Source organism: Octodon degus, unplaced genomic scaffold, assembly GCF_000260255.1.
Source record: "Octodon degus isolate 3935 unplaced genomic scaffold, OctDeg1.0 scaffold00281, whole genome shotgun sequence".
NCBI classification, from domain to species: domain Eukaryota; kingdom Metazoa; phylum Chordata; class Mammalia; order Rodentia; family Octodontidae; genus Octodon; species Octodon degus.
This window is the reverse complement of record NW_004524857.1, coordinates 989,673-1,013,999: the sequence shown is the minus strand read 5'-3', so window position 1 is coordinate 1,013,999 and position 24,327 is coordinate 989,673. Positions and strand designations below refer to the sequence as shown.

The 24,327-nt window shown below is 37.0% G+C and overlaps 1 protein-coding gene across 1 annotated transcript in view; it reads left to right on the top strand.

Moving 5' to 3' along the window:
- The window catches only part of Cdk14 (cyclin dependent kinase 14), a 546,799-nt gene that overhangs the window by 293,275 nt on the left and 229,197 nt on the right, over positions 1-24,327 (top strand). Inside the window, exon 6 of the mRNA XM_023707130.1 lies at positions 3,432-3,526. Coding sequence (XP_023562898.1) covers positions 3,432-3,526 — 95 coding nt within the window. The remainder of the gene's footprint in view (positions 1-3,431; positions 3,527-24,327) is intronic.

Sequence of the window (24,327 nt, the reverse complement as noted above, 5' to 3'; positions counted from 1 at the left end):
TTAATAAGACTTCATTTTTAGAACAGTTTTAGATCGAGAACAAAACTGAGCCTAGAGAGTGTAGAGCTGCCTTGCCCCTGCAGACCTGCGTGGAGGCCCAGGCTCGCAGCCCCCAGCATCTCCGCCAGAGCCCTGGTGTTGCTGCACTCCCGACGCTTGTGCTGGCGTCACGCGGTCGCTAGAAGGCTGCAGTTTGCGTAGGGTGGCTTTGGTGTGATAGCCCACTTTTTACAGCCATGCTACTATTGAATGTTTGCCCAGGGGTCGGAGTCTGCTCAAGGCCACCAGTGCTTGCAACTAGATTGTGAATAAATGTTTGATGAATGAATGAAACATTACAGGTCCTTGATGGGAAAGTTTAAAATATCTTGCTTTCTTCCTTTAAGTTGTGTAGATTCTTATATTAAGCCAAAATGGAGGCTGTAGTGTTTCTAGAGCAGTGACAGAGGAGACTTATGTTCTTTGAATGCTTCAGTAGAATGGCCATCACTACACTGGGAAATCCTGTTGATTATTTTTGTTCTTATGGATGAAGAGGGTTTATTATTAAATTAATATTTGTACTTATGAGTATATAAATATACTAATGAGATTTCAGTTATTTGAAAAGGTAAATTATGTGTCTTGTCAAGTATTATCTTTACATATTTCCTCTGTTTTGTGGTTAAAAAATTAACATGGTATTAGATATAAGTTTAAATGTACCACCAAAATTTAATGTGTCATTTTTAAGTATATTTGTCTTCTGACTCTATAGTTCCGTTTTAAACTATGGTTATAAGGAGATAATTCAAAAGTTAAAAAGTACATAACTTTTTTTGTGGTATTCATAAAAACTGAAATTGTAATCTCCGTTTTTACATTTTTTTGTTTCTTGTAATTTCTTCCCTCTTTGTGAATGATCAGTGTCATGAATAGTCTGATTATAATGGTTCGGGTTGTTTCCTTCCTGTTTTGAATCATAGTAAAAGAGGCTTATTTGGTATAAGGAATGGGATTTAAGAGGCAGAAACACATTTTTCTTGTCCAGGAATTGAACTTGCTAACACTAGTTGTGGTCATCTCTGTGATTTGGAATAGATAGACAGTGGCCTGTAGTGAAACTGAGTGTTACCAGTGTGAGTTCGATCCCTGGTACAAACAAACCAAACCAGACCAAACCAAACCAAAACAAAGCAGAAAACAACAACTTAGGAGAAGAGATTTGGAGCTGGAGCTAGTCATAGAGCTTCAAATGTGAAGAGCTATTGTGTGGCTGTTGGTTCCTTTTATTCATGGAGTCACCACCCCATTCCTGGTCCAATGGCAGTGAGTGAATTTCACTTCCTACTGTATATTAGTTCTTGACCTAGTAGTAGGCATATATCAGGAGTGACATTAAGTCCAACCCCGTGCATTGCTATGTGGTAAGAAGTTAGAAAAGCAATGAAAGGTAGCTTCCAGATCTTGATACCCACTCCTCAAAGTCATAATTCAGCAACAAGAGCAAAGGAAATGTGTACGACCTCTCACTTCAAAGGCATGAACAAGGAGCCTCAAGTCTGTGCATGTGGAGGGCGGGGCCTGGGAAGCTCAGGAGAAGTTTAAGAAACTAGAAAAGAATATAAATGTAGGGCTTGATGAAAGCACAGGCAAACCCACTACAGCAAGGGCAAGTTGGGATTCCACATGTCTTAGAGCAGTGGCTACCAGAAGGAGAGGCACAGTAAAAGAAAATGGTGGCCCATGGAAAATGTTGCTTCCAAGGGAGCTTAAGATATGTCAAGAAATGGTAGGAATCCCTGAAGGCAGTGATAATGAGTATAAAGAGTGAAGGGAAAGGAGAAAATGAAGGAGCTCATGGAAACATGAAATAAACATGGCATCTCACTTTTCACTGCCCAATTTCTTCTATTAGAATCATCTACAAAAACTAGGTAGAAGCAGGCAAAGCTGACAGAAGAGAGGACTCCCACAACAGGAGCGCATTTCATTAAATAACTACGAATAGAACAAGGTAGCCTCAATCGATACAGAATAAGAATATATGTATTCTAGCTGATAGAACTGTAAAAATCAGCTATGAAGGGCCAGCCGATAGCTCAGCAGGTTAAAGTGCAGCTGGGGTGTGATTCCTGGAGTGCCATTCCAGCCCCACGCCCCCCGGGCACACTGAGAAGGTGACTGACACTGGGCGTGGTAGTGCACGCCTGTAATCCCAGCACGTGGGAGGCTGAAAACAGGAGAATCACGATGAGTCTGGTCTGTGTAGTGAGACCCTGTAGATCCTGTTCTAAATACATTTAAAAAAAAAAAAAACTATGAAGTTAAAATTATATACAATGCTATAATATGAACTTAACATTCTCATGCAGCTTTTTGGATATATGGATCAAAAATCATTGACGAATCAAAAGTAGAGGAATAAGCAGAAAAGTAGTAAAACATGAAATCAAAGAGGAGTTCATTGAGTTTCCGATCAAGATAGAAGACAAAATCAGATCAGAAATGGAAACTAAATTGTAAGATACTTCAGGGAAAAACAAGTACAATGAAAGGTGACCTCATGTATTAATACTTACATTAGATGTAAATGGCCTATGTGTATCAGTTAAAAGCCAGAGATTGGCAGCATGAATTTTAAAAATACATGACCTTACTAGGTTAGTCTATCAAATACTCACTTCAAGTACAGTGATATTAGTGAGATAAAGAAAAAAAAGACCATAAAATCATAGCATGTGATTACTAGTCAAATGAAAGTTCTAATGGCTCTGTTAATATGTAATAGATCTTAGAGCAAAAACAATTTATAGGGACAAAGAGTGACATATTTTTGATAAAAGGGTCTATTCACAAAAATAAAATAACAGTGTCAAATGTGTATTCTGTAAGCATTAGGAGCTTCAGAATACAAGTAGAAAACTAGTGAATCCAAAAGATAAATGTACAAATCCACAATTACAGTGGGAGACATCAACACTACTTTTTTTAGTCATCGCTCTGTAAAAAATCAGCAAAGATTTAGGAGAACTCACCATCATCAAACAGGATGATCTATTTAACATTCATAGAGCTTTCTACCCACCACAAGCAGTATACCTGTCTTATGCACATGGAATTTTTGCAGAGATAAATCATATGCTTAGTAAATAATTGTCAGTAAAACAAACCTTAAAAATTTCAAACAATTAAAATTGCCTTCAGTGTGTTCTCTGAACATACAAAACCAAAATAGAGATGAGTAATAGAGAACAAATAAAGGAATTGGGGGAGTTTTATCTAAATGAAAACCTCATTTCTCTGACCATGATTCTTAGCTGTTATTGTTGTTGGCTTGGAACGTGGGAAAATAGATGCCTTTGCTCTGACAGTGTGCCAAAATGATAATGAAGCGTATTAGTTGATTGTTACCCAAGATAAATTGTCTCTTTGTCTACTTTATCTTGCAGCTTCTCTGTTAAAAGGACTAAAACATGCTAACATAGTGCTGCTTCATGACATCATCCACACAAAGGAAACGCTGACACTTGTCTTTGAATATGTGGTAAGTGAAGTAAAGATTCATACTTGTGAAGTATGAATAAAATCCTTACAATGCTATCGTGGGGATTTTTAATAGATTGCTGTACTTAAGCGAATATTTTATCTGAGTACAGTGTATGAAGCATAATTTTGCATAAAATAGTGGCCTTATAAGAGATTTTTGAATGTATATCTTAAAAATACATCTAGAAAAATGTTAAGTTGAATTTCCCTCAGATATATTAGGTATTTATAGCCTAACTGTGACCATTGTAATTTTAGGCTCATTAAACATGATTAAACAGCATAATTATTTTCAGTTTCAAGGAAGCTCAAAGACATTCAAAATAGTTTTCCTTTAAATTTATGACTTGCTTTACAAATCATTCTTATGAAGATAGCTATCTATATCTATATCTGTATCTATATCTGTATCTATATATGAGAAAGCCTTATACTTACAATTTATGTTTCAAAGTTTTCCCTTGAGGTTGGTATTCAGCTATTAATTAACACTTCCAATTTGCATAGCACACAGTATAATGATCTTATTGTGTTGAAAGTCTTACTGTTAGAAGACTTGGTCTTGAACTCATAATTAATCTTTCTTTATTTCCCTTAGAAAAACATACGGTATTTGCAAGGCATCACTTCAGCCTTTAACTATGGAATCATGAAATGTAACCATGATAATTAGCATCCCAATTTTCACAGATGGATCTGAGAGCATGTAATTTGTAAGACACAAATGACACTGGTGCAGACTTTTATTGGGAAGAAAAGCTATTGGTATTATGAATGTATTAAAACACCATTTTGTAATTACCAACCAATTTTTAAGAAATTTGAAATGGTTTTCATTTTTTTCTTAAAAAATACAAAAGAATGAATATTTGCAGCATTTTTATCTTGCTAATGTCTGCCTGTGTCTGTTTGTCATGTGAAAATTGTTGTCTTAGGAGAAGCCATTCATCTTGTCTATTTACATATAAATGATAGATACATTTGAATAATATGGTAATGTGGCTACCAGGCCTGCTAGAGCTGAGCAATTGCATACATTTCAGGCTACCAAGAATGGCTGCAGATTCACACATCAATGCAAATATAATTTCTTTTGTTTAATCCATGATTTGGAGTCAGTAATATATTCAACTGATTTAGACTTGAAACTTTGGAATATCATTTCTTAGTGTGTGTAGTTTACATATTTCAGTTCAATCTAGATTTTTTTTCCAGCTGTACTCTCTAAATTTTGCAATACTTTATAAAAAAGTTATCCCTCTCTCAAATTGGATAATTACATTAAAAGGAAGAAAAATAGTTTGGGCAATAAACTTGGTAACATTGTAGGAGAAACCAATGATGGTAACATGAAAATATTCTTCAAATCTCAGAAGAAAATAAAAAGTATTTGTGGGGATAGAAAATATGCCTGCTAAATCAAATCGAATTTGGTGATTTTATACTTTTTATTGTTCTAAAAAGAGGAAAAGCATTTCATCATCTTCTAATATTGGTTGGTTAAGACTGGCTTCTAACTGTAAGCATTTTGCTTTGTGAGTGAAGCTCTTCTGGTCCCAATTCTTTAAGAGATAGTCCAGGTCTTCTCCAGTCAAGCTCATATATCACAGCTACCCAGCAACCACCAGTAACACTTCTGTGTTAACTTCTTTGAAGGGGTTAGATATGCTTCAGGCTTTTCTTTAGAAAGTGGGCCAAAGTGTGTTTTTCATTGTTCAAGCTTCATAATTACACTGCTTTTCTGTTCTCCTCGCCGTCTTTATCCTCTTTTCTTCCCTATGTTTCTTGCCTTTTTGTTTTTTTTTTTTTTTGCTTTTCTTCTATTACTTTTACCACCATCCATTTGCTCTCTTTCTGGTGAAACACTTTTGGCTTCTATACCTCATTTATTAGTTTGATTTTTGTTTAAGTAAAAGAGGATTCAGTGGCTCTGCAATCAGAGTTTGAAGAAGAGCATCAGACTGTAGAGAATGTGAAGCATCTCACCAGCTCTGATGAGGAAGGTGTAAACGCCTCTATCAGGAGTGGCCTGGTTGTGTGGCATTTTGTCCAGTACAAAAATAACTTCCCAAATACTGTGTGAATGTTGTACTTCCACTGCTTTCCAGCTTTGTTCTTTGAGGGTGCTGATATTGCCAGGGGAATTGAGGTTATTACTTTTAAGTTGGTCAACCAGAGCTCACTGCAGCTTGCAGACTTATACCCAGCCTCCTCCTTTTGTGCTTGCTGGCAGAGGAAAGGCAGTGACAATTGAGAATATGCAATGCTTTGGGAATTGGAGCAGATTTAGGGGGCAGGGAATAGGAAAAGGGAGAGCGTTGTGGGTTTGGGATGATGAGCAAGGAGTGCAAATATGGAGATAAAGATGTTTGAGACAGTGTGGGACAGTACAGAAAAACAATGACCACTGTCCCTTGTTGACTTTTTATGCTGGGAACTGTGCCAAGGGCTTTGTGTTCATTGTCACTTGTACCATTCCTATGATTCTCATCACTTTAAAAAAAGAGAAATCTAAGGATTAGGAGATTAAGTGTCACTCTTCCAAGGTTCAGGCCCAGTTTGCTGATTAGAATGTACATCCTTTTCACTTTTATAGTTTTTTGTAGGTGGAGACTTGGGTCCGAAGAGGGAAAAGAAGCCTGTCAGCTTTCCCTACTAAGATCACTGCATATGTGATCATGAGTTCCGCAGAGTCCCTAATACAGATAAACTGCTTTACAATGCAAATAAATTTCATCAACTAACCAGTGCCTGAATCACTGATGCTTATATACCCTCAATATACCCTCAACTACAGGGTATATTTTAAGTGTCATGAAACAAATCTTCAAGTTACTGCACTGCTCCGTGTTTTCCATTGGAGTAGACTTAATTTGCCCACAGGTAGACACAGAACCCTGTTTTTTAGCAGTATTAAATCAATATCCAAAATCAATATTAAAATTTTCAACTCAACATTTCCCAGGCTTGTACTGATATTACCCATTTGTTAACATTGAAGTTATTTTCTAACCAATGTTGATTTTGTGGTTCTATGTAGGTAAGAGCATGCTGCTTGAAGGAGAGGGTATAAAAAGTTGCACAGTGTAGGAAAATATAGTATCCCATGCTCAATAAAGCCCTGCATGTGAATGGAAAGCAAAATAATTTTGGATTTATGGGGCATTATTGGATTTTTCTTTTGGATTTCAGAATTAAGTATTCAAGGGTTTTGGACATATCTGTAATATGTATTTCAACAAGTGAAGACTTCTTATTTACTGTAATGTACAAAGAGTATAAATATATTGCTTTCTATTGCTTTAAAGGAGAACTCTGATTCTAACTCTTTTATGTAATTGCTGTGAATGACATTTTAGATTTCATAAAATGCCTGAGGGTCAGGATAATGAAATACATGATAGAAGTTAGTGATGTGGAAGAATGCTTGAGAAAATGATGGAGAGGCCGTTATTAAGGTGATTTGGGCAGAAATAGGATGCTGTGGGCTCTCCTAAGAACTATGAAAAGCTTTTAAAACTTTCTGAGGTCTAGATTCCTGCACACTTGCACAGTGTGTGGAGGCAGCAGTCTGGATTCTTTTGGGCTGAGCACATGTTGGCCCGTGGCTGCCCCGCTTGCCGATGTCTCAGTCCTAAGGCATTAGGATCTTGTGATAATGCTCTTTGCAGCATTGCCTTTCTTCAGAGGGGTTCAGAGGATGGCTCCTTGGCTTCACGGAACATCTGCTTTCATCATGGTCTATTGCTGCAGCTGTTCAATGCACAGGTTTAAGGCCTTGGCAGAGAAATACGGATGATAACTGGATTAGGCACATTGAGGGTCGTGACCATAGACTGGCCATAGACTAGACGATGATTTAGAATTCGTGACTTCAACATGTATTTAGTTGTAAAAGTGTTCCCCAATTTTTCTTCTATTAAAACAGAAAATTAAACAATTTAAATTTTGTACATTTTTAGCCAAAGATAAATGAAGACCACATTGCCCTATTGAATACCATGCAGAAAATTTTAAAAGGATTCTAAAAGTATAAATAAAAATATTGAGTAAACGTGATTATGTAAGTACATGTTGCTATTAAGCTCCTGTTTAGCTTTATTTTAAATTACAAAAGTGCAAAGCATATGGAGCATCATTTTTCATCACATATTTAATATAATCTAAATACAAAGGTATTTGTCAAGGGATGGGAAGAGACCAAATGGGAAATTATAAAGCGGGTACAAACTTTCAGTTTTACAAGATGAATAAATTCTAGAGATTACTGTGTAACATAGTGCCTAAAGTTAGCAATATGATGTTGTGCCCTTAAAAATTTGTTACGGGGTCAGCCTGATAGCTCAGCAGACTAAAACGCCTGCTTAGGCAGAGTGCAGTGGCTGGGGTTCAAACCCCGACGTGCCATGCTGGCCCCACCTGTGGGGTGCACTGAGATGGTGATTGAGACTGGGCATGGTGACGTGTGCCTGTGATCCCAGCCCTTGGAGGCTGAATACAAGAGGATCACTATGAGTCCCATCTGTGTAGTGAGACCCTGTAGCCCCCACAGATGCTGTCCTAAATATATTAAAAAAAAAATGGTTAGGATAGATCTTGACTTAAGTGTGCTTACTGCCAGAAAACTATTACCAGAAGTATGCGAAGCTAGGGGAGCTGGCTGTTTCTTAGCTGGGTTGCCTTGATGGTGGTGATGGTGCCACAGGCGTCTGTGAAGTGCAAGCTCACCCAATTGTGTATATTAAATATATGCCATTGTTCATATGTCAGTTACTCCTCAGTAAAGCTCTAAAATACTGAATAAGTTTACAGAAAATCATATTATTAAGTGCAGTCGTTTGGTTTTTTATACTAGGATGTAAACTAATAACACATTTCATCCTAGTACATAAAATGACATTTTTAAAATGTCATATTCCACATGAAAAATAACTGTCACCCAAACTTATACAAAGTGATCTACAGGTTTTATGAACTGCATAAGGTGGTTTTATAGTGCTATATGTGCTTTGGAGGGCTCCCATAAAGACTGTCTCATTGGGTTTCACTATAGCCATTTGAGGTATGGAGGGCATACATTTTTATCCAATATTTTATTAATAAGAAGTAATGAAGAATTTAAAGTAGATTTACTGAAAGTGTTCAGCTAAAAGCTTAAAATGAAACTATTGCCTTGGTCTTCTGAGTCTAAGAGCTCTGCTCCTCCTCATCACCCTGGAGGCTGCCTGTGTTAACTGTCTTCCTTGTTTTCCGAGGTGGTCTGAGGTCTGCCCTCCTTGGGCCCAGAAGCTGAAAGTTACAGGTTCTGCTGTAAACTCTACCGCATAATTTATGTTTAGTTTCTCTGCTTCATGCATTTTGATTTCCAAGTCTATAAAGAGTGCTTTCATTGGCATGATTTTATGTCACATCTGTTCTTGAATGCTGTAGGAGTCCATCAGTGTTCTGGTTTCCAGAGCACACTGCAAAAGCAACTGACTCTTCTTTGCTTTCCCGTGATGCTGAAGGTAGTGTGAATAGACATGGCGTGCAACTTTATGTGTGGGTGAGCGGGAAAGGCCTTCTTGAGACGCCAAAAGATATTTAGGAGAAAATCTGAAGGAAGCAGAGAGTGACCCACGTGTATTTTAGAGAAGAACATTCTGGACAGAAGGCTCCTGTGTGCAGCAGGGCTCCTGTGGCTGGAACAGAGAAAGCAATGATTTTCCTCATGACCAACACTAGGACATGATATGGTCCAAATTATGCTGTTCCTTGTGAGTGTTGTTTTACTACATTTGGATTTAACTCAGGCCAAGTGATCTGCCTGTCATTAAAGAAGAAATTGAAGGTGGGCAGATTCTACAACCGGGACACAAGTTAAGTGGCTGGCCAAGTTGAATCTGAGCATGAGGTGATTTCTGTGAAGGGGGTGCTCAGGTGCTCTTGGATTCTGGGATTATTTCAGGGTGGAACTGATATCATTTGAAGGAGATTTAAGAGACAAAGAGAAGTCAAGCATGATCCCAAAGATTTAGCCTAGGGCCTGTGAGATAGCTCAGTGGGCTAAGCACCTGCTTAGGCAAGCACAAGGACAAGTTCTATCCCCAGCGCCACATGCCGCAGTGGCCCTGCCCCTGGGTGTGCAGTGCCAGTCACAGAGACTAGGCATGATGGTGCACACCTGTAATCCCAGTGCTGGGAAGGCTGAAACAGGAGACTCACTAAGAATCTGAGCTGCTTAGTGCGACCCTGTACCAAATACATAATAAACAAACAAACAAAGAAGCCAAAGATTTAGCCTGAAGCATAGGTAGTAGTGGGGATTTCCTGAGAGGTAATACTGCAGACTATAGGAGAACACCGTGGAGAAGAGACAACATGTTCACTCCTTCTTTCAGTTGTCACCCAGTGCTACGCTAGTACTATGTGTGTTTCACTGGCTGAGATGAAGTCATACGCCATGTTCTGATGGCATAGGACCCTGAGAAAAGTGAGTGTCTAGTATTTTCCCTTTTGAAATTAAGGGTGGTTCGTGTCTCCCATCAAAATTCATAAAGCAAGGGATTTTCTCAATGTAGGGAATGCCTTCCGATACTGGGCATCTGAATCATGTCATGAACATCTACAAAAATAACTTGTATTATGCAGGCCCAGAAGTTTATGCTTAGAATGTGCAGTGAATTACAGGTAGCATATTTGCAGATCCATCGTTCATGATCTTTGAGAAATCATCCAGTATGCAGAGAGCAAGAGCAGTAGAAATGCTTGTTTTTGAAAAGTGATGGAACAGATCTCTGAATCTAAAAATATATACGCCAAAGATGGAGCATTAGTGAAATTCAAAACGATTTAGACCTAAATTTCTAATGATCTTTACTGTCTTTATGTAAGAAAGTGTTATTTCTTGATTTCAACAAACTTGTATCAGATACTCTGATGAGATCCTTATAACCAGAGTAGAAAATGAAATGCAGTTGGTAGTTGATAGATTATTTTTTCAGTTTACGTTGGTTGTAAAACTTTACCCGAGCCCTATTGATTAATGAATTGACATCAGTGAGGACAAAAGTCAATTAGGGTGTGCTACAGGGCATTGTCCTTGACTTTATTCTTGATATTTTTATTAATGACTCACACAATGATATGATGATGATGTTATGGGCCTGTCTGTGCTTGAGCTGTAATGGCTGGGGGCTGTAATTGACCCTTGGGGTGATATTGACAAGGGCTAGAAAAGAATCTCATCAAGAAGTGACTCCAGGTTATTGTGTGGGGGTGAGTAAAACAGTGTATTTGATGTTTTTAAAAGCATCTTAATAGGCTGGAAGAAAGTTAATTTACAAATAATTCATTTTACAGTATGAATAATTTTTTGGGTCGAGTGTGAGCTGACACAGAGGTAAGGCTGTAAGAGCAGGTAATACAAATGCAGAGCGGGAGAGTGATTACTTTGCTGTGTGACGGCCACCGTGCTTACCCCCGGCATAGTGGGCAGCTTGGGGCCTGTGTTGTACGGGAAATGAAGCAAAGCAAAGTGTGCAGAGAGGAGGCACAGTAAGATGGGCAGGTGGTACCGCTAAAAGTGCCAAAAAGACTGAGTTGAAGACACACATGAAGTAGAGGAAAAGATGGCATATGCATTGTAGCCAGTGTAAGAAAGCCAAGTGTAAGAGTTTGAGGAGGTTAGTTGTCACTTCACCCTGGGAAGATTGGTCAGGTGCTCTGTTATCTGTAAATTCAGTTCAGTGCCTCGTAGTGCAGTGAGCCTCATCTCAATAAAAGCATAGAAGTACAGGAGAAATGGGTACGCCTTGGCGGCATCATAGAGAAGTCTCCTAACGTGCATTGCATGAATATGCAATTTAGGTGCAGTCTGGACTGCAGCCATGAAGTCAATGTAAGATCCCTCCATTTTGCAGATGAGGGAGTTCATGATCTGATCGATGTCAAATGTTCGCCCATGTCCTTCCCACCTCCTGATTGAAGTGTTGGTCCAGGGAACTCCAAGGATTTGCCCAAGCTTTTACAACTGTTGTAAACTTGTCCTGTATGACATTATTTTTGGAAACATAAATGTAACTTGTTTTGGTTATTCACTCAATCATTCATTAATTCATTTATAGTTTTTCTTCCAGCATATATGTCCTGTCTTCTCTTGTTAGTATTCTTAGGCTCTAGAGATATAAACAGCCCTTGCTTTAACAGAGATTGAAGCATTCTGATCATAGAGTAAATGGTCTCTCTGAGCCACTCTGGCTCCAAGTTACTGTCACAGATCCACGTGTGCCGTGGATTGCAGTGTATTTGTGTTTTAGTGACAGCCTTGGTTCAGTCTTGCCTGTATGGAAGGCTTTCTTTTTTTTGGAAGGCTTTCAAGGATATTTTGCTTCGTGTACTGTTTGGGTGTAGTTACACAGCACAATGTATGATTACATGTTCTGAATGGGGAGGTTTTTGTTCAGAGGAACCAGGTACCAAGTGGGAACAGATGCAAGCATCCCGGATGACTGAACCTGCAGGCAACAGAAGGTAGAAGAATTCTGAGATATAAGAGAAATCCAGGAATAAAGAGAAGCAAGCCAGCGTTCAACCCATGTCTCTGTGAACCTCTCCTTTTCTCTTATTGGTGGGACCAGGGCAATTTACTTCTTTTCTGCCCATTTCCCCGATGGCTTTTCTCATCTAATAAGTTTCTTTTCATGACTCTCAACTTGTACTATAATGTTGGGGGCTGAAATTTTAGGGGTTTTGTCTTACTGTGTTTCTCATATCTGTATTCTCTGCGTTCTATCTTTATTTCATGTTGTTGCCACCCTTATTAGGTACTCCTTATCATAAATTACTATTTCAGTCCGTGTGGTCTAGGATAGATGTGCCTGATTTTCAATTTGCTATGTATGAAATGCTTGAGTACCCACAAAACACATTAAATATATTCAGATTGTCTTATGACAACAAATGAAAGCTCTAGTTTTGTTTTCAGATGTGTAAATTATTTTCTCACTTTAGAGTTTTATCACTTAAATTGGAACATTTAGTGGTAGAAAAATCAGAGAGAGGATAAGAACAATAATAAACAGAATTTCTTTGGAAAGAAAAGAACATTTCTTTTGGTTTTTTTCACTCATAAATGACTCATGTTTCTTAAGAAAACAATAATGTTGAAGAACTGTGCTTTTATGAGGGATTGAGAGAAAGTAGGAGATTAATGCATTAAATGAAATAAAACTGACAATAATGATAGCCTGAGAGAAAGCTTTGGCTAAGGTACAAAAGCTGCCACTGGATAAAAAAGTCCAAGATTAGGATGAACCTAATCAATATTTCCAATTATCTTCTCATTAAGTTTGATTAGCTCATTAGGGAATTGGAGGAAAAAATCATTAACAAACTCAGCTCTAAGTGATAAACTATACATAATTATATATTTACAAAATGAAATGACTTTTTACTAATTTTCACAAGCAATAAGTTGAAAAATACATATCATTGTAAAATAAAATGCTTATTTTATTTTACTTACTTTAAATATTTTATTGTAAAAAATAAATACTATTTATTTTTGAATAAATGCCTTGAATTTCTTAAATAGTTAATGTCACTGAATTTGATAGTGCTTTTAAATCATTTATTATTTATGTGGTACAGGGTCTCACCACACAGCTCAGACTCATAGTGATCCTCCTGTCTCAGCCTCCCCAGTGCTGGGATTACAGGCCTGTGGCACCATGCCAGACTCTGGTGGCTAGCTCCACATGGGGCCAGCACAGCATGTGGTCCTAGGCATTAAACCCCAGTCCTTGTGCTTGCCAGGCAGGTGCTTTGAGTGCCAAGCTATCTTCCTGGCCCATTGTTTTAGTTTACCTTCTTTGTTTGGCAAAGGAATAGTAAACTTTTATCAAAAGTGATCAGTTTTGCTGTATAATTATTCTTATACAAAGTATGGTTGAATGTAGATTAAAGTCTATTTTAGGTCTGCTCATGAGAAACCACAATTTTTCCCCAAAACTTTCTACATTTTTAGTTGATTATTTTTTTCCAAATATCTTTTTGTGTGTGTGCGTGTGTTACCAGGGATTGAATTCAGGACCTTGTACTTGCCAAGCAAGCACTTATTCCACTGAGCTATCTCCCCATGCCTTTCCAAGTATCTTTGAAAGGTTTTTGTTGTTGTTGTTGTTTTTGCTGTCACTTTCTGATTATTCATCTTTGGGAGTACCCACTGATTCTGCCACTGCAAGATAGGAATTCAGGATTTTTTTTTTTTTTTTTGCTCCATTCTACCTCTTTAAAACAAATATACATTGCTTCTCTGGCCAGCCTTCATGTCAGCCATCTTGTCATTATAGATGTTAGAATTTTAATTAGATTAAAATTGAGTATTTTAATTATTTTTGTTTTGTTTTATGTTTTAATTTTTTTTGTATTTACATTATTAAATCGGTATGACTCTCTGGTGCTGAAGGATGTAGTATGCTATGAATGTTTTTCCCTCTCTGTTCAACTCTTGATTTCCATGAAATTAACACTCACTCCCTGTTGTTTATTTCTATGATTAATTCAAGGCTCATTGCATTTCTGAATGCATCTTCAATCTGTGCTCAGCTATTGCAGGATTGACATTTTGGTTAGATGTTAAGTTCTTGGGTGGAAAAATGTTTCAGTAGCATTTCAATGGGATTACTCCATTTTTGTCTATGTTTCATTGTTTCTGTTAAAACTTTCATTTTCACTGTTCTAATATTTTCTGTGGAAACAAAGAAAGAATAGAGATTCTGCTTAAATTTCATTGGATTACCTTTTTAACATAAACACTCATGTTCTTCCATTCTTACCTTTTCTTTGGTACTGTAACAGCTATCTGGAGGTTAATAAATTTTCCTTTTTCAAGGATAGCATTCAGTTGTTCGTGTCTTCGTAGATATGTGGAATTATCACCACTAATTGTACAACATTTCCTCATCCTATAAAGCAGTCCCATGTCCATTAGCTGACATTTTAAATTTACTACTCACCCTTGTCCCTGATAAGCACTAGTCTACGTCATGTCTCTTTTTGATTTGCCTGTACCTTTCACATAGAAGAAAGTGTATTAAGGTTGGATCTTTCACAAGTGGCTTCTTTCACTTAGCATAATGCTTTTCAAGTTTAACACGTATCAATGCAATGTTTTTCTTTCTTTTCAGTACTGGAGACCTTTGTATGGAGCTCTAACCTCAGGATTTTTTTTTCAAAACTTTTATTTTGAAACAGTATCTCGCTAGCCTGAACTTGAACCTGTGGTCCTCCTTCCTCAGCCTCTTAGAGTGTGGGGATTAGGTGTGCACGGTGACATCCTTGGCTAGTACTTGATTATTTTTTAAAGCTGAATAATATTCCATCTGTGGTTATGTAATGTTGATCCACTCATGTTTTGATGCACATTTAGGGTTTCTCCTGGCTCTGGCTGGTGTAAATAGTGCTGGTATAAACATTGTGTGTACACATCGTTTCTCAGTGTCTGTTTTCAGTTCCTTTGAGCATGCATGTAGGTAGGCAGTTTCTGAATAATTCGGTCTTCAGCTCTTTGAAGTGCTGCTAGCCTGTTTTGTTTCCAAAGCACACACATTGTTTTATGACCTAACTAGCACCACATAGCTGTCTAGTTTTTTCACACTCTCATCAGCACCTCTGACTGTCGTCTTTATATGGCAGATGTGTGGTATGTGATTGTCACTTTATTTGCATTTTTCTAATGATTAATAATATTGAGCATTTTTAGGATGCATATTTCCTTCTGTTCCAAGAAATTATCTTAAATCATTTTGTTATAATTTTCTTCCTTTGTCTTGCCTTGCCTCTGTCTTTTGGACCTTCTTTCATTTGAATATTTGACTTTTTTTTTTTTTCTTGGTGGAACCAGGGATTGAACTGAGGCCCTTGCACTTGCCAGGCAAGCACTTATTCTACTGAGCTATCTCCCTGGACCCAAAGTTTTGTATGTGTGTGTGTGTTTTGTTTTGTTTTGTTTTTTTTTTTGTTGTTGTTGTTATGAATATTTGATGTTTGGGTTGCTGTTCTAATGTTCTTTTTTTTCTCATTTTCTTTGTTTCTTTTTCTTTTTTTTAGTATATTTAGTCCAAGGCCTTCAGAGTCTCACTACACAGAAGGGACTCATAGTGTTACTCCTGTTTTCAGTTTCCCAAGTGCTGGGATTATGGGTGTGCACCATCATGCCCAGTCTCAATCACCCTGTCAGTGTGCCCCGGGGATGGGGCCAGCTCGGCACACCAGGGATTAAACCCAGCCGCTGCTCTCTGCCTAAGCAGGCACTTTAGTTCACTAAGCTATCTGGCCGGCCCTCTTTTTTCTAATTTTCTTGTCTTTTTATTTTTCCTTTAGCTCAAAATTAAGAGAGATTTCCTTATTTTGTTGAAATTTTCAAATTTTAATTTTTAAAATTAAAGATAATTTTTTCTCACAATATTACATTTATATTATCCCTTTTCTTGTTTTAAAATTGCAGCATTTTTATTTTACTGAAAATATTAATGTCTTTTTGAAAATTAACTACTAGTAAAACTGTTTCCATGAAATGTTTTACTTATTTTTTTCCCTTTTAGTTTTGTCTATTTTTAATATTTGTGTCTCTAATCAGATGGCTGGTGTAGAAGCAACCTAACTGGGGCCTTGGCTCAAGTGTGGGTACCTGATTCCATGAGTTCCTCTGTAGAAGCTCAGCCATCTTGTTGGGTCACCTGGCAGAGTGCGTCCATCTTTCCTGCGGTGCACTAAGATTTCCAGTGAAGGCTTTTCTACTCCTGCACTGCCATTCTTCTGGAGGCAGAGGGGGGAATCAGGCCCCACTCAGTTCCTCTGCTTGAGGATGGTATCTCTGTCCCCAACTGGTCACCTTTCTCAGTTTAGGCAGGTGCTGTGTGTTTGGGAAGGTCATTAAGGAAACCTACAGGTTAAACAACTACAGTTAGGGCTTTCAACCAGTCTTCCTTAACAGACCTTGTGTTCATCCTCACTTCCTGGTCCCGCTACTTCTATGTTAAAGTATTTATTCTGTGTAAATCGTATGCTTCTGGGCTTTATTCATTGCCAACTTAGTATTTTTCTTCGCTTGAATGTGAGGATCTTGTTCCTGTGTTAAAGCACCTAAAATGTGGTAAGCAGCAATCTGGTGGAGCACAGAGTAGATGTGTGTGTTCAGTTATTGTCATTTTTATCTTGGAATCCCAGCCACTCTTAATAAGTTTAAATATGAACAAATGCATAAGCCTGTTGTTGTATGACCCACTTTGTAATTAGGTAATTTTTTCACCTTAATGCTGTGAAGCGTGTAAGTTATTGTTTACTGATTGTCAGATTTTATTAAATGTGACAAGTGGGCGTGAAGATATTTGAAAACAGCCATTAGATTAGTGGCTGTTTTAATAAGCCATCATTAAAACTTTAGAAATACAGACAGGCTCTAGAGTGTCCATATGCCTTCTTAGGATGTACTGTTTTGAAAAGTATTTATGCTTGTTATCAGGCTGAGGGGCCAGTATTTTGGTGTTCATTATGAAATATTATGGTGATAATGATTGGCACACAGTGGTACACATTCATACATTCGCTGGTATTTTATAAGCAAGATAGATAGGCTTATAATGTTAGTGTATATATAATGGCCTTACTTTAAAATTTAATTATTAAGAATATTTAAATGTGTACATTTTTATTTTGCAGTTCCATTATGTGTACTCTGAAAGACCTCAATTATAGAGAGAAAATGCAGTGTTCTGAGTGAATGCCTAGCTTGCAGGGTGATTTTCTCCTTTCTCTCTGGCACATACAGCCTCCTTCTAAATCCACAACAGATGTTCATGCCTCAGTTCTGTTTCATAATTCAGAATGAGAAAAGCTAATTCGTCATGGTAGCTATTTGCTAAGTAAGAGTTTTCCATCTTTTTGGTTATTCTTTTATTTTTTTCTTGAACATGTGACCTTTGTTTTCAGGCTGTGGCTGTCAGTTATTACTTTCTGTGTTAGCCGTTGGCAGGGACACTTGGGTGATTTTGTAGGTTCTCTTAGCCTTTCTATTGCACTACATTGTTTAGTAAAAATGATTGGGGGCAACACAGTGAGAAGAGATGCAATGTGGAGTAGTCCAGGTAGAATTTTAGAAAGTACATTGAGGAAAGCTGTGTAATTCTGCAGGAGGATCACAAGTTTAAGCCCAGCCTGTGCTATATAGTAAATTCAAGGCCAGTGGGATCTACATAGTGAGACCCCTCTCAAAAACAAACAAGCAGACAACAAAAAACCCAACCAACCAAACGTGCAAACAAACAAAACCCCCAAAATTCAATACAAATATATATGCATATGTATGTGTGTAATGTTCTTTTGTGGCTGTTGTCACCATTTTTATTTTATGGAAAAATCAAACAAAATTTTATAACTAAATAATAAGAGGATAACAATAGTTACTATTACTCTATATTGTTATTGTCAAAGTACACTAGTTACTCAAAGTTCATGACAAACCAAAAAGTTCATTGAAAAGAAAGTTTGTGTTGTTACTTTTTAAAGAATCTTTTTGGCTTATTTGCAGTACTTAATATTGTTACTTACTATGAATGAAGAAAAGATCGAATAGGATTTGCCTAATGCAGTGTACTACCTTACTTTTTTTTCCCCTTGTATTTGGTATTGGGTCTCACTATATAGCTCAGACTCACAGTGATCCTCCTGTTTTCAGCCTCCCCAGTGCTGGGGTTACAGGCATGCTCCACCACACCCAGTCTTGGTGGCCGGCTCAGCATGCCCAGGGCTGTTAGATATGCCTGCTTTTCCTGTTGAACTTAGGCATGGCAGTGTCCCTTGCTTTGGCCAATGAAGACAACGATCATTTGTTAGTACAGCATAACTTGGCCTATCCTCATTAACATATCCCAGATTACTTACTGTTCAGCCATTGGAGAGTCAGTGCTACCATGTGGTATCTTTGAAGACTTGTGATTTATGATCAGTACAGGTTATATGAGCATAATTATGTATGCGTGTTTATGTCTGTATTAGTTTCATGTATGGCACATACATTTTAAATATTTTATACTGCTGGATGTTCATGTATTATTTCAAATCAAGAAATGTGATTATGTATTGATACTCTTTTTAAATGTGTTCCTTGCTCATCTTTGATGTTGTTTTATATTTTGCATAAATTCAAAATTATTAATAAAATAAACTCAGGTAGTGATGCTTTTAAATATTTTAGTAAGCACTTTGATTCTAGCTTTTTAATGTCTAAGAAGAATCTCATATTTTGTGGGGAGTAGGAAGGTCAATGGTAGAGTACTTGCCCAGCATACATGAGGCTCTGGGTTCAATCTCTAGGAAAAAAACAATAAAACTAAAGGATCTTACATTTTCAGTGATGGCCTGAGTCAGCTAGTTTACCCTAAATTTTTCTGTCATAGATTAGTCAAAAGCAGAGCACAGGTGTGGTCATCTTTACCAAGCATTTTCTATTTTCTTTGTTAGAAATGATTACAACAGGCTTCGTATTTTGTTTATGGTAAATATAGATTAAGCCCAATTATTTGTTTAGAGGTAAACATTGACAGATATTCTACCTAAAATACTCTAGTATGGCCTTCTGACATTATTTTTGGTAATTGATTCAAATTTGAGCACTGGTAACTTCTTGTACAGTTTTCCTAAATCTGACTTTCAAATAGTATTTTCATTCCCACCATCAGAAGAGTGTTACCCAAATTCATCTAGACAGAGTAGGTAAGGAAAAAAAAAATTAGCGAACTTTTCATGACAAATTGTACCAACAAAGAACTATGTATTTTTAGCTTTGATTCACTGACTGCATGTTAGCATGAAAGAACTAAAAAAATAATGAGGACCAATAATGTTGATCCTTACTTCTGGAAGTTTCAGGATTCTTACTGAAGATATCAGCTGGATCTGTCACATATGTGAAGATCCTGGGAAAGTTATTATTTTTGAAAGTTTGCAAGCATATAATTCATAAGAAAAAATAAAACTACTCTTTTTCAGACTGTCTTTAGTTTATTACTCTTTTATAACAGTGGATTATAGCGCACTTTCTTTATCCATGGATTTGGCAAGGCTGATAGCAAAGAAGGAAATGATTATTTCATCTTTGGAAAATATATGCACATATAATACATATATATATATATAGTATAGATATATATTGAGAAAATAATTTTATACATACATCACAAGCAAGTTGTAAAATTGACTTTTGACTATAGATGTTTAGAAGAAGACAGTTTGGAATTTCTACTCCATTTAACTCTTAGAACTACTCAGAATACAAGAATCCATGACAGCTCCTCATCCCCAAATCTGACATTTTTTATTGTTCGGTACTACAAGGGCTACTTGAAAAATGTTTTATAGTTTTATAGATTCTTAGCAGTATATTTCACTAATCCTTAATTTCTTGCACTTCAAACTATCCGCCTATTGGTAAAGTCTTGAGTTGTAAAGAATAACAATCGTGTTACACTTTCACTCATTAAATTTGAGAAATCTAAATTATAATTGCCCCTTTATGTCTGCTCTGTTAAAATAATTAAAAAAATAAAATTTTGATAAGAAGACAGATCCTTACCTCAAAGTGGTTAGGCTTCAGGAGTATCATAGGAAGAGTAGGGTCAGTGCCCTTTTTGTTGTATTTATAAAAAGAGACATTTCATATACCTCAGTGCTTGACAGGACTTTCTCTGAAAGTTTTGTCACTCTGCACTGAGCGTTACTACCAGCAAGGAAGATCTCAATGAACTTTGCATTTGTAACATACTTTTCAAGCTGCAAATTTTCTGCAATCCAGGAGATTTTTGCTATTTTCTGTCTTGGAGTCTGTAGCCCACCTCTGTTCCATAAGTAATAAGGCATGTATAAACATGTTGAAAATTCTACACTATTTTACATTCTCAAATATTAACATTTGTTTTAATACATACTTTGGTATGGCCTTAAGCAAAATCCTTCTAAAATTATTACTACTTGGTCAGATGATAAGAACAAGGGGATAAATGTTTTAATTCATTTAAAATGGAAGAATATATTGGTATTTATTTGCTTGCCATCCCCCATAATCATCAGTAAACTTACTGCTTTTTACATTTATCTTTATATACTTTATAGTCCTTCATTCATTTTTTAAGAGTTTGAAAATCATACTGGTTTTCAAATAATATGCCAAAAGTATGGGAGAAAAAATTAACAAATTATAGTTGTTTAATGTTTTCCTTTTGCTGAAATGCTTTAGAATTATTTTTAAAATTAAAACCTGTATATGCCTCTAGCTCGTTACAGCATAGTTAATTGCATTTTCATACTTAGCCTGACCAGCAGCCACACAGAGTTACTCATACTGCATAGAACCAACCATGTGGCTCTTCTGTCTATCTCTGTAACCTAAAAAAGTTATCCCAGAATAGTCCCTTTATTTCCTGTGTCTTCCTGGTTCTTGGTGTCTCTCCTCCCTTGATTCTTAATCCTCAGTTTGTGACTTCTTTGGTTCATGTTGCTCTGACTCTAATTTTAGAATCACCCTTGTTTCTTGCAAGGCAGTTCTAGAAGGTGTATGCAGAGTCGGATATTACTGAGAACTTTTCCAGATCCTTTCTTTTTTCTCCTCCATCTCAAGTTTTGAGTCAAAAAAATTGGAAGGCCCACTTTTGCCTGTTTTTTCGAATTCTTGTTGAAGTTGGATGATCGGTACATTCCATTCTTTACGTTCACTAGCTTTTTGTGTTTTCCTTCTAAGAAATTAAGTTTGGTTTCAAAATAACATGAATAAATATCTTCTTAAAGCAGTGGCTTGATGTAGACTGCTTTAGGCGGTACACTGTGCACATTTTCTGATGCTGGAATAGCATGTTTCTATCGACTTACCATTTCAGAAAGCCTCACTTCTTTCTTTGTTTCTTCTAAAAAATTTCTACAAATTTCTTGAACTGTCCCAAGACTGTACATTGAATTTAACTTTAAGAAAGAAAATTGTTTTAACCTAAAAATATTATAAGAAAGTAAATGATACAACATATAGCTATGCTCTGGTTTAACATATAGATATGTTCTGTAGCAATTAGCGCTTACAATGATGAAAATGCTTCTGACACAAACTATTAGGACGTGAATGTCCACATCCGTTTTAATCAGAGAATGGCTTACAGCAATCCTGCGGCCTTGGCAGAGCCGTCCACTTTGTCTCCCCATGATGTCGTTACAAGAAGACAGATAGTAATTTTTTTGTTTTAATGGAAGAAATTTTTCAGGTTGCTGGTTTTACATGATGGAAATGTGGTTGGAAATGCTTCATGTTCCAGTTACCAGCCCCAGGCGGCTCATGTATTTTTGGATTCAGAAGTGACAGCTGAAACCATTTAGGCAGAACTGTGGGATAGCCACAAACAGGTTTATTATTACCAAAAGGGAGGAGAATAGTTTATATGATTAAAAAGGAACAGATAATTTAATTAGGAGGAAAATAGCACTATGATTGTTATGAAAGAATTTTTATGTAGCATGAATTTTGTGTTTTAACTACACTTACCCTATCTCCTAAGGGAATATGTATATGGTTTACTGGAGGAGCATCAATATATTCCTATGTGACTTTAAACCAGGCAAAACTAAAATAATGCAGAAATTGGCTTTGTAAATGTAAAATAAGTCTATGCAGTAATAGTAAAATATTTGAGGATAGCATATCTTATGATGAGAGAATAGATTGGAAAGCTGAATTTTATTTTACTACCTTGTGATACATTTTGAGGCAAAACAATCTAGTTCTATTTAGAGCTGTACTTCAGAGGGAAGAGCTTCTTTTATACTTGTTCTCTCTCTCTCTTGCTCTCTCTTATTTTAAAACACATCTTTTTGTGGTTAAATATAATGGAGAATTTTAATGCATTTATATAAAAACCTAAGGAATATTTGATTAACTAATAAATGCGTATGTGTGTGTGCACGTATTTATTTGTTTAGTGGTTTTGGGGATTGAACCCAGGGCTTTCCTTTTGAGGCACATTCTTGGCCTTTTACTTTTTTGAGACAGGATCAATAAAGTCACTAAGTTACTCAGACAGGGCCTGAATGTGTAATCTTTCTGCCTCAGCCTCCCAGAATCCTGGGAATATAGTAGGTGTGTGCCACTACATCTCTTTGCTGTTTTTATATTTTAGACACTATCATAAAAATGGACCCCTCTGATACACACACACACACACACACACACACACACACTCCTTAATTAAACATTCTTATTTTATTTATTTACTCACTTTTTTTCTCTATATTTTAGGGAAGGGTCTACAGGGTGTTCAGGGTCTCACTAGTAGATCGGAGTCATAGCGATTCTCCTGTTTACAGTCTCCCAAGTGCTGAGATTATAGGTATGCGGTACCACTCTCAGTCTCAAGAGCCATCTCAGCGCACCCTGGGTGGTGGGGCGGGCACAGCAGGCCCGGGCATTGAACCCCTGGCCCCTGGCCTACTTGCAGGTGCTTTAATCCGCTAAACTATTTATTTGACCGGCTCTTTTTTTTTGTTTTATTTTCTTTTTTCTTTTTCTTTTTTTTTCTGATTAAACATTCTTAATGCCTGTGAATTTAAAGTATAAATTGCCTAATATTTCTTTTCATGTTTTCTTGTTAATGAATGATTCTCATGTTTTGGAATTGAGCATTGGAATTTCATCAGTTATGATTTAGGGATGAAGTAGATGAATCATATGTACCTTAACTGGGAGAAAATACAATTTCAAAGTCAATTAGTTCTTTAGACTGCGTGTAAGAGCAATTTGAGCCTAAGTACTCAGTAATTTAATGTGTTAATTCTTACAGTAATGTGGGCTGATTAAAATGGAGATTATACCTAGAGGAAATGGCATTGATTGTGGTAGCATAAAGAGGCCCAAGTTCTGTGAGTTTTATTCAGTTCCCTCCAGCAGTAACAATTCTCCTGTGACCATAATGAACTACTGGACAAGTAGACTAGAAACTACAGGCCGGGGAGATAGCTTGCCTTTCTCATTGCCTGTCTGGCACGTGCGAGGACCCGTAGTTGATCCGTACCGCATGCCCTGCTGGCCCCGGAACCCCAGGTGCACTGAGCCAGCCACCGAAACCAGGTGTGGTGGCACACACCTGTTATTCCAGCGCCGGGGAGCCTGAGACAAGAGGATCAGTGTGAGCCTGAGGTGTATAGTGAGACCCTGTACCAAGTAAAAAAGGAGAAGAAACTACAAGCATAGTATATTTTTCCTTCACTCTTCATGTGTGATATTAGTTGGAATGCAGGTGGGGTGTGTGTGTGTGTGTGTGTGTGTGTGTGTTGTGTTTCAGATATGGCACAATGCTAACAAAGATGAGCCTAGCTGTGACAGATCATTTCAACCACACTGTACTAAATGTCATACATTCAGACCGAGAGGATATCACAGAAGAAATGTCCCTTTCCCTTCAGAAGATTACACATTTCTTGATATGTTCTTTTATCATTGAGTATTATTGAAAGCATTCTCTAGTGGATCATTCACCTGGATGAGATTGGGGTAACTAGAATCAAACTTAGATGTGGGCTACTGGGCCTCCTAAACAATCAGAGATCAGTAGAAGAGGGCTACATATATCTTACTTCCAACTTGCATATCTTATCAGCCTGTTCTTAACATAACATTTTTTTAGTCCTGTGTTTCCACTTTATTTTTTGTTTGGTAAATCACATTTCACTTATTTCATAATAAAAGTATAACTGCACTATGCCACGAAATGTAAAATGAAGCCACCT